The sequence below is a fragment of the Oenanthe melanoleuca genome, chromosome 1 (assembly GCF_029582105.1).
Source record: "Oenanthe melanoleuca isolate GR-GAL-2019-014 chromosome 1, OMel1.0, whole genome shotgun sequence".
Classification (NCBI taxonomy): domain Eukaryota; kingdom Metazoa; phylum Chordata; class Aves; order Passeriformes; family Muscicapidae; genus Oenanthe; species Oenanthe melanoleuca.
The window spans coordinates 63818709-63830765 of record NC_079333.1 but is presented as its reverse complement, the minus strand read 5'-3'; the positions used below and the strand labels follow the sequence as shown (position 1 = coordinate 63830765).

At 34.5% G+C, this 12057-nt stretch overlaps 1 protein-coding gene across 2 annotated transcripts in view; it reads right to left on the bottom strand.

The window, feature by feature from the left end:
* Window positions 1-12057, bottom strand: part of PIBF1 (progesterone immunomodulatory binding factor 1) — a 103690-nt gene that overhangs the window by 16829 nt on the left and 74804 nt on the right. The window contains exon 16 of one of the 2 annotated variants that reach the window (XM_056483208.1): window positions 3678-3762. The exons of the other annotated variant lie outside the window; for it this stretch is intronic. Within the exon in view, the coding sequence (XP_056339183.1) occupies window positions 3678-3762 (85 nt within the window). The remainder of the gene's footprint in view (window positions 1-3677; window positions 3763-12057) is intronic. 2 annotated transcript variants of the gene reach the window in all.

Sequence of the window (12057 nt, the reverse complement as noted above, 5' to 3'; positions counted from 1 at the left end):
CTGGGAAGGCTTTATTATGAACCTCCAACATGATGTCAGCATCATCCTAGATACTGATCATTCACAATAATGCCACTGAACTCCCTCAAACAGGAAAGTTTCCATTTAACCACATGAAGAACCCAAGAAATTTTACCTTACCAGATGATTCTCAGTGATCTAAATGAAAAACTAGATTAAAAGGTTTTCCACATTCATTTACTAATTAATTCAGACAAAAAAAGGAAGCAGCATGCCAAGAAACAATTCAGAATTTGGTTCTGAAAAAAACCCCAACCTTCCTTTTTTCTCCTTCATGGGTGGACAGAAACTTTTAAGGATTTGCACAATCAAATAACCAGTTTCACTTTGATTTCCCACAGCAAAATATAAGATTCATCATCAAATTAGATGTCTATATAATTTGAAATAATGAAGTATTTTATGAAATTAACATTTAGTGTAATTTTTTCCTGTAATAAAAGAGCTCATGTAAGAATCCTACAGAAATTCTTCCAAGATTCGAAGTATAACTTTCATCTTTCTTTTTCTAAAATTAAAATCTGTGAAAAGAGAAGATTAATCATGAATGTAAGTTCTTTATTAAAAAAGTGTATAAAATACTGTAATTGTCGCCAAAGCAGCATTATGAATGTAGCTGAATGAATGTAGATATAACAAAGAGATAAAAATAAAATCTTCCAACCCCTCAAACTCTAACATTCCATTGAAAAGAGTTAATACAGTCTGAGACCACACAAGCTGGAATACCTTAAGTCAAAACTGTACACTTATTGAAACACGTTGCTGGAAGACAGCATTAACATTGTTTTGGCATTTTGCTTGTACTTTCAGCACTTACTTTTAACATACCTAAACTTCATTTTATCTTAACTATGGATATCTTTGGTTTATCTATTCAAGAATTCTAATGTTTCTTCTTGCAAACATGAGAGCAACAAGGTAATTGCTAACAAGACATGACAGTTTAGTATGTGCAATGACTGAACAAATCTGATAGTAACCCTGTTACATGATAGCATGTACCAAACACAAAAACCCATAACTCATCTTTTTTTTTTTTTTCAAATTGTATGAATCTGTATTTACAGGCTGCATCTCAGTTTAATTTAAAATCACAAACTGTTTAAATGCAGTTAACTCTTTACTAACCCGAAGTGAGAAAATCTGTATTCTTTATTTCTGTCAGCAAGGATAACTACTGAAAATTGTAATGTAACTGCATATTTAAATCTTTTATTAAGATAGCAAAGAAGTATAGTCAAAGACTAACTTAATATCCTGTACAAAGATTTCAATACATTGCATTTTAGAGAAATTCACGATGTGTAAAACTACTGTAAGAAGTTTGCATTAACAGTAAAAAAATATAAAAGGCTGCATTAGGAATAAATAGAAATGCCAAAAGTTTAACCAATACACAAACACAAAAGCTACCTGTTCTTTTCAAACATTTTCCTGAAACAATTTTAGCTTATATTTTGTTTCTCAGGAGATTTTTTTGTGCATTGTACTGGCACATTTAGTAGTTTTCTTCCCTCAGACATGCAACTTCTAATATTTCTTTTTCAGTATTTATATACTTTTCTGCAGAGGTATCTTTAATAAGCATTATCACTGTTTGACAAAACCAGTATTACTAATATGTCCTATTTTTAACAGATGTAAAAAGAAATTTGAGAAAACAGTACTAATTTTGGAAATATTTGTTCAATTTCTTAACATTCAAGGTATGAGGAACATTGAAGAAGTCTGTTTCAGACTCAACTATTTGCTTTTCTTTTTCAATCAAGCCCTCCTCTGCCAGCCTTCCTTGATAGTTTGACACAGCTTAAAATTTGAAATGGTGACATGACACAAAGAAACAAACTACTGCATCAGGAATAGTTTATGAGGGTACTTACAGGGGCTAATGTAGTTTGGATTTAAACAATATCGCATGGCTTTAAGTTAGAAATGCTATAGTTTTCTTAGAAAATATGGCGAAATTTTTCTTTTTATCACTTTCTACAGTTCTTAATCAGCTGCAATGCATGCTCATTGATGTGACACTGCTAAAACTAGGCATCCAAGGTGTGACTGCTTTGTGAGCATAACTAGTTGGCAGCATCCCTAGTTGGGAAAGAAAGAGTAGGAAAAGGAAATTTTGAAAGAAATTAATTTGAAATTACGCCAAGGGCCTATCATATTGGGAAAAAAACACTACATGTTTATACAATTACGTCATGTTTCCTCAGAGTATTTTTCATATCATTAATATAAGGATATGATTAAGCATGAATATAATGGCAATGGTAATATTATAATGAATATAAACTATCCAGAAATGTTTAAATCAGATTTGTTTGGCTTGGAACTCAACAAACAGAATTAGTAGTTTTCATTTAAGTTAAGGCTCGCTTGGACTCAGCTGTCAGTGAAACTGTTTTGTTTTGGTTCTAACAAAAACAAGTTTTTTAAGTGCTTGGGAGGGACAAAGCTAGTTTGGACCAAATAATGACAAGGATTTTGGTTTACATGGATTTTTGGTTTACTGATCTAAGAAGGGAATGTGATGAATAGCATGAACAGGAGACAAGGGAAAACAATTATGGAGGTGGAATGAGACTTCAGGAGGTGGATAGTCAGTTTAACATGAAAATAATGTATTAAAATGAGTGATAATCCAGTCTCTGACAGGACAATTTAGGAGACCTGTAGCTTCCTTGAAAGGAATCTCTCCATCTTTTCACTTACCAGTAAGCGAAAAGAAAGATGTTGTCAGAGAACTATTGATATACCTCTAAAATTACTTTCTGAATAAGTAAGTGGGTAGCTAGGTCCCATCACTCTCTATCTATAATTTGCTTTGGGAGAAGACTGAATAGCTGCTTAGAGGAGCTTTTGGTTTTATATCTTCAGTACTCTTCAGCTTCAGAAAATTCTGTGATATTAATTCACATTCTCACATTCCTGCAGTAAACTTCATTTATTTTCACCCTTTGTTTCAGACATTTAATCTGCAGATTTTCTCTCATATGCCATGAGATAAAAGTCTCTTAAAATTGTTTAGATAAAAATCTTGACAAGAGCCCTGAGAGTTAAATGGCACAATTTTGCATAATTTTAGATCTGAGAGTGTATTCCAGTCTAGTAGCACCCTGATTCTTGCTTGCAAGTACACAAGCTAAGTACACAAAAAAGTACCCTGACTCTTCTTGGAAACCTGTGTAACTATCATCTTGTTTCCTCTCCCTAACCCCTATTTTGGAGTTGAAAAGGAATTCAAAGGAGTGTAAGGGAAATGAATTGAACAATGCTTTGGTCCAATGTTTGGCACAGAGAGATCCTGAGGCATACTGTGGCATATGTAGACCTTGCAGATTATATGTGTATCAATTTCATTGTCTTTATCTAGATTCTTGTTAAATGCTTGCAATTGCCAAACACCATTCAAGGAAAAAGAAAAGAAAGAACAGAGACAATAAATCATCAGAGAGAATTTAACAACCGAGAGTAAAACTGAAACCCTCCCCAGTACCCGACAGACACAGTCACCTGTGTTGCTGAAAATAATACAGACAAGAAAACCCCAACAAATCAAACCAAAGTAAACATTTTTTTTTTCTCCCCATGGTTTAAGGGCCAGTAGCAAAAAAAGTGCACTTATGGTAGTACTGCTAAAAGAAGAAGATTACCTCACGGTCATTTAGAAGTCTCTCCAAATCTGCTGCCATTTGATTCTTGACACGCAGCAAAGCTGTCTTTTCTTTATTTAAAAGACTGGTAAAAAGAGGATAGGAAATGCAGTAATAGCAACAGATAATCTGTTTTAATCTTGTGTTCTGGATGAAACATGCATTTTCTAAAGCTAAATACTGGCAACAATAAAAAATCTGCTCAAGTAATTGTATCAAATGATCCTTCTCTATATTCAAGCATTGAAATTTTTGTAAATGGGCCCAAATGTACTGATACACACATCTTATTTTAGTAAAATACAAAAACTATTCAAAGACTTCATAAAGTGTTGTTTTTTTTTTTTCTCTCTCTCTCTCTGAAGGATAATTTAAATTATCAGAATCTTCTATTATCATTTCTTGGTTTCTTCTAGGCAAACTGAGATTATTTTATAAGCAAAGTAAGCCTCCTTATACCTACACTTCCATATCAAAATGTGGATTTCTTTGTTGCATTAGTCACTAGCAGTAGCACACTGCATGAACTCTTTTTATACTACTGTATTTAAAATTCTGAAAACAGCAAATATAAGGAAGAAAAACACCCAGCTCCTCCCCTTTTAGCTGTGTAGTTTCTGCAAAAATTGTAAATGTATTTTTGTTATTTTTCATTTTTTTATTCCAGGATAATGCATGGTTTATCCTATGAACCAAGTATGAAAACTGATTTAGCATGAAGGCATGCCTTTATAGCAGAATGTAAAGTTTAACTTGAATCATTCTTTGTCTTCATAGTTATAGAACATGAACATCTGAAATGTTCAGCATACACACTGTGGTTCCAGGCAGCAGTTCTATAATAATTAAACGTATTTTCCTATTTAGACACAGCATCAGTTTCTAACATTACATTTTAGACTAATGCATGCATAATACCAGTATATAATCTATTTTGTTAAAAACAGCCACAGAGATTTTCTTGGAAGACATGTTATATATGCCATTAACATGACTTAACTAAATAGGTTGTGCAATATAAACTGTAACATAAATGAACAACTATGACAAAATGCAATTCTGCATATGGAATGCAAATATGTAATACTGCAAACAGGTCAGGAGTTCAAAAGTAAATATATTAAAGTTTTATAAATGGAGCAATTACATATGTTTCAAACACAATTTATGTAATATGTCCAGTATTTGATCCAGAAATGATCTACAAAATAAATCAATCTTTAATTGGCTGTGTATCATCTGCTTGTTTCAAATAAGCAACATCATCTTTTGCCCCAGAGATTTTCTGGCAGTTCCTTACAAGCTCTGTATTGTAAATTATGACTGTCAATTCCTTCTAGGCGTTCATTAATTTTCAGAAAAAAAATGTATTCTTTTGCCAAATTGCTCAGTTGTTTCAACTATTTAAAAGAAAAGCAGTAACATTTAAAACAACTATAAAACTATTTTAAGATTCTCAAGAGTTTTACTTTCTGTCACATTTCTCATCATGATGAAATTGCTGTACCTTCTTTTTCTTGGGTTCATGTGTTGTAACTTGCATGTCACTTTTTCTTGGATTTCTGTATTTCCTAAGAACATAAACTAATCCTTCTAGAGCCTCACAAACTTATTAGAGAAGCAATAATATAAGTTTCCCTATGACTTAAGTAGTGTATGAATAAGCATAAGCATCAGGAAGTTCAGAAGTTCATGTTTGAGGTTCAGTTTCATCTACATAACAGAACCTATTCTACTTATACTGCTTATACCTTCTGAAATAATATGACATGAGTGATCTAGGTAGAGCATTTCTAATTTTCCTTGTTTATAGTCAAATATAGGACATGGATTACTACATCACTCAGTAGCACTTGATGTGTCTTATATCATACACACTGCTATAGAATTACCAAAGCGTGTGCAGACTTTAGATTTTGCAGTTTTGCAATACTTGTCCTTTTTCATCAATGCAGATAGAAGGAAGTAATTCATGTACTCATGAAAGAATACTGCAAGAGGCCTATACCCATTTAACAGAGTGAGAAAGCACTTACCAGGCAGAATGATACTATATAACAAGGTTGAACAGTAATACCTTCAAAAGTTCCATCTTGGGAAGACTGACCATTTCAGTGTCTGGTTTTAAAATGTTCTGAACTAACATCTTTGATAGCAGCCAAGAGGTTCTAGCTTTAACCTGCCTTAAACTCCCATTGAAGAGTAGTTTAATCTAGTCCAGGTTTAACTGGCAGAGTGACAAATGAGAGAGGAGCTTTACAATTTGTTTTAGCTGACCTAAGTGAGAACTGTTGAAGGATCATCATTCCCTCACCACATCCTGATAACCTACTCTTTCTGTTGGTACTAGAAAATTTGTCACCACATAAGAAGGTCCCTTCACTGATCTGGGTGGACACTGGAGTTTTTTTAAAGGTTATGTTTCACACTGATCACCAAAATAACTTGATTTACTATGTACGATGGAGATCTACAGCTGAAGGCAAGGATGAGCTACTCCATTTGGTGATGGAGTGCCTCAAGTGCCTTGCTGTGATTCTAAAACCACCATCTATGTGTCTAGGCAAACCAGCTTCACACTGGAGTTCTAAAAAGATGGGACCATGATGTGCTCCACAGTCCTGGTCACTGATGGCCTCACCCTGAATATGGAGAAGATGCCCATTGTGAGATGTCATAAAACTGTGGTCCCAAAAGCCCAGGTTAGAGAACTAACTGAAAGGCAGTGCAGGTCCTGTTTTTTCTGTTTGCTTTTCCAGAAAAAAACAAATCGTCTGGGAGGACATCCAGTTTCATTCCATCACGCTTTTAAAGCCTAGCCAGGTATGAATCCAGGTACCAGGAATGCAGGCTTACCATAAAATACACTTGTCATATGCATACACATTGCTCATAGCAACCACTGGCTTGTTTTGTCTTGCTTCACTCAGGATCTAAAGCCAAGGTAGCTTGGATATTGTATGTAAGACATTTTTAGGCAACAGGATTTTTCTGGAGAATAGATACTAACATTTCACAGTTTTAGTCATATAAACTCTTTTCAATGTGAGCAAATAAACAATTTTAATGCTTAAGTGTAAATACACTAGTTACTATCCTGTTCAGAAGCTTCTATAATTAGATATTCTGAATAATATGTTTATGCTGGACACACAAAATAAACATAGGTTTATATAGTACCAGATTTTATTATTACTTATATTCAGTTTCAAAAAAAAGTATGTTACTTTTTCAGTGAACTGTGTACTCCAGATGCTCTAAGAAATGGATTGTGCCTTTCTGTTAATCTGCCCTTACAACATGAAGTTAAATACTCCAAAATTGATTTTTCTTTTTGCATTTTATATTCAGATACAGTATTACCATTGAAAAAACTAAATACAAATAGTATATATAAAGGTTTTGTACATATAACTGAATATATAATAAAGCCATATAGTGAAGCAATCCCTTGTGTGCAAATTACAGGTGAATAGCTCAAAGTAGGCAGTTAATTATTAGTCTAGGTCAAATTCTGTTCTTAAGTCCCATAGTTAGAAAGAGAGGTATAAGATATTTCGCAAACAACAGTTACTTAAAAGAGAGAATACATGACAAATCAGTGATCTCTCATTGCGCAGCTAAATAACCACAGCTCAGATTTTTAAACAGATTCAGGAGAGTATTATTGCTTAATGATTTTAACTGGAATGTTTCAGGAGGCTTAAAAACCTAGCCATGAAGTGTCCAAATTAAAATAACTTTTTCAAACTGTAAAAAAACCAAAACAAACCTAAACAATTTTTAAAAAGTTGCATTACAGGTCAAAAAATGTATAAAAAGGATATATTTCTACAAATTTTGCTTGGAGCATTTCTCTGGTAAGCTTCACTACTATTGGAATAAATGGTGCATATTTCACAGAATGGTAATGTTCTCATAAAAAGCTCATTGCCCATTCTTTGGGCAATGGGAAAAACTCCTCTAACACTCTATGCTGAGCTTTATGTTTGGATGGCAATTAGAGAACCCAAAATGTTTAGGTAAGGAACATTTCAGTACAAAGCTTCTTAGTGAGCAAAATCCTTATATGGCTTCTGGATGTGCCACACAGCTAAGGCTTTTGAGTAGTGCTTTTGGTAAGTGAACCTCTTTTAAAACCAGCCATTGGTCCTGAGAAATTTGAGTAGCTGCATTTAAAATAAATACCTTCTCTTTATGAATGAAGTCTTTTTAACATCTCCAGTTATTTATAAATCTGGGTGTTTTTAGCAGAAAATTATGTACTAAAACTACAATTACTTCACCACACACATAAGAATGAAACTCAGATTTGTTGTCCCACAGGATGGCATAGTTACAAGCATTTCTTTTCAAAAAGATGTTAAATGTGATGTTTTCATTTCTGGCTAAAGAACTGTATGCTAGAGAGATTTCCTTATAGCAGCAAGGAGTCATCCTCACAGCACAGCTCTTACTAACCACCACTATTTACTTTTACTAATGAGAGTGCTATGTGGTCTTATATAAATAAGAAGTTACTTGACAGAGTATTTTGAGATATCCAGACCACCTATAAATTCATCCTGTAGATGCCCTGTCACTGAAGACCAAGGTTTTGTATCCGAAACATATCTGCAGGTGTATGGCTCAGTTCGGAAGCACACAAAGAGTTCCGCTCCCAGAGCCAAGTTCTGTTTGAGGCCAAGTGCCAGCACAGCCCTTGGCCTGACAGGGAGAATCCTAAAGCGATGGGAATGAGACTGGGAGTGAACACCACATGTGAACAGCACCAAATGTGAGAGCCTCCATTACTCTTAAACAACCTCTCCTTCTCTTTGAGCGGTAATATGCTTGTGCTGTCACACTCGAACCTCAGCAGTGGTATCAGCACACCCTTAACAACCTGGCGGTGAGTCCTGAAGTTGTTCATGCAAATCACAGCAGCCCAGCAAAGCATTTACCCCAACCACAACAGCTCTTGCAGCTCTTATGAAGGTATGACTAAAGATCCACAGAGCTGTGTGAAAGATGTCCATAACAGACACACTTCTCAGCAAACCCGCAAAGAATCTCCAGCTCTGCTGGATATACTACTTTTTTTTTTTTTTTTAAGACTTCTGTCTGCTAAGTATCCTGTTTCTCTCCTTTCAGTGAAAAGTTGAATGAGGCTTTGAGCAACCTGATCTAGTGGAAGAAGGCAGGGAGGTAGAACTGGATGATCTTCAAAGGTTCCTTACAATCCAAACCACTCTGTGATTCAGTCTGAAGCTACTGACACAGGCAACCTTGAGCACCACTTGAACAATCCTTCCAAGTCAGGAAGACATTTTGATATGAAGGCTCTGAAAGACAGCCTTAGCTCTGTAAGTGTGACACTTAAGGGATGAAGGCAGGTAAGCTGCTCTGGTTAACATGAACTTTTGAAGACTATGCTGGAAAGAGACAGGTCTGCAGGACTTGTCAAAAATATTATATCAAAATGATCTGCCTGAATCCTTCCCATTAACTGCTGCCAGAAATGACACTTTAATAGACTTATGAGTGTGGAGAATCCTGAACACATCTGCTGCCTGTTCAGGGACCATCATGTAAATGAATTTAGCCCATTTTGTGAAAAGATGATGAAGATACAGCCCAAAGACATCCAAAATGAGATTTCTGTCATAGATAGCCTTCCTTGTACTTGTCTTCCTCTTGTGCTGGTTCAACAACAGCCTGTTTCATCACAGAATCAAACTCAAATCCAGTACAACCAACAAGTTTCTCAATAGACATGGAAATACAAAGTGCTGCAGGTCACTGCAAAACATTTATAAGTTGTAAGAAAGTACTGACTCATCATCCTGGGGAATCTGCTGGAACCTAATCGCCCTAGAAGTATGTTCTAAAAAGACTATTGGCCACAATCGCTGCCAATACAGAAGGCAATTATGGATTAAGACTAAAAAAGTAAATTCACCTGCAAATAAGTCCTTGCTGATCCCTCTACAAGCAAGTGGTAAGTGATAGAGAACACTGGCACCGCTAACACAGATGTGCCTGTTCTGCTTGAGGAATCCAGGATTTACATAATGCAGAACCATCCCACTTGATGAGCATATGAGATAGGAACACAACATGAAAAGAACACCCCTCCACCACTGAATCTGCACACTAAACAAGAAGGAAGGAAAATTATGATCAAGCATGGAGCAGCTGTAAGGATAAATTAAGTATTCAGTCTTGATTCTCAGGGTGCAGGCATATCCATACTACATTAATTTGTCTCCAATCTGGTACTCAAATATGAGATTAAAAAAATGTATCCAAAAAATCACTAGTATTTTTGAAGGTCTGTCTGAAAACAAGAATTCAAGCACTATTTTTCTTTTAGCTGGTTCTTGTGAAATTGCTTAGAATTGTTTAGAAATAAAAGTAATGCATTATTGTACCTAAAATTTTAATGCACCTTGTGTAACTGTAGCACAAATTAATCCTCAGTTTAGAGGCTGCTGAAGAATTGCAGTATTAATTATTAGTCATAAGTAATGGTTGAAAGAACAATTTTATTTTGAAATGGTTTTACAAATATTAACATTTTCCCTCAGCTCTGAGATATAGAGGAACCAGGCTTTGTAAACCATGTTTAGTGTTTTCACTAATACTTTTCTAATAGCACCAACATTATCTGCGGAATTTAAGGCTCTCCTTGAGGAGCATTAATTCTCTGAACTCATCCTCTCCAAAATATTCCACAAACAAACCAACAAAATGCTGTTTAATAAACTAAGAGGGATAGGAATACTGGGCTAAATCTTTTGATCCAGCAGAGCTTCACTTGGCATATATTTGGTAGGGATTATCATTAATTTACTTAAATCTTATTCTGATTCAGTTCTGGAATATCTGAGAGTAATATAAAATCACCTAAGGGATAGTTTCATTTAAAACTGTCATCAGCAGATTCCAAAAGTTTATCCTCATGACAGAAAATTTCTTGAATGTAATGGTTCTCTGGTTAGAAATCACTACCTCTAACCTTCCTCTCACTAATGGGAAAGCAAAGGACAAACATTATCAATTTTATCCCAGATTATGATTTCTCATGTGTGCCAGGGAATGCCAGCTAACAATTTACGACCTTTGTTTTAAATGTGGAGTTATGAATAGCAAAATTAGGGACTACTAATATGCACCAAAAGCCCTAAGACATTAGGCTGTTCCCATGAATTTCTCTGGCCTAGGCAAACTTGTGATAGTGAAGCAAAATCTATTTTCAGTTCACAAGAATTGGAAAACTACATGAAAAAAAATCCTACCGAAATATTTGATGTGCAAAGTAAACTTTTTTTTGCTATGATTTTTTTTGTTAGGCCACACTTTAATTTACAGAAACACACACTAATGGTGAGCACACCCCACTTCTCCACAGTAGAGTACAGCTGGTGTTTTTACAATGAATGCTCAAACTGTGGGGCAGGTCCATTTTCTTTCTTAACCTGAGGCCCTTTAAGATGAAAAAAATTTCCTTTACAGTTAATGGAGAGTAACAGACATCTCTAGGAAATTACTCACTCCACCCAAAATCTGATTTACTTTTTGGAGATGTTACTTCCTCCATGAACTACTAAGGAAAATTGAGCTAAGTCTCTAATTTAGGTACCTTAATTTGTAGGGTAAATTTAAGAATATCTAAGCACACAGATTATTGGCAATGAGCCATTTAACTCAAGAAAATCAATGTTAATAACACATTTAAGTTCTTTCAGATTTTAAAACATGAAGCATACACTTTCAGAAATGATCGCACCTCTTTACTTCCTTTCTATCTTCCTTTTAAGAGACTTTTGGACTACTTTGTGAATAATGAAACCCTTCCATTATTATTACCATAATCTAAAAATTTGTGACCAATTCTTTCACGTTTTTCACCATTGGAAAGTAAGACACTGTATATAGAGAACACTGCGATTTTTCATTTTCTTAAATGTTTCTTAAAAATTAAAGGAGTTTCTTAAATGTTTCTTAAAATTAAATGTTTCTTAAAATTAAAACTAACAAGTCTAGGAAATATTAAAAACGCTTGATTCTGGAATTAAAAAAAGATCTATTCTTACTGAATCAAAGTTTAGCCCAGTGAAAGATATCTTTTCAGGAAGTATGGATGAATATTTCAGTTTATTTATAAACTTATTGAATCATATATAGATTTGCTTGGATAATAAGCATTTTTAGGTATTCCTCAAGGGATAACAAATACTATCCTAAACCACCAAAACACTCTGAATAGATACATATGTAAGACAGTATATAAGATTAAGTATTAGCTAAGGTGAACCCTGTTTTTTTTATTTTAATTGCTTCAGTAGAACCCTGTATTTTTTATGTAATTGCTTCATAACAGAATTACATTAACGCT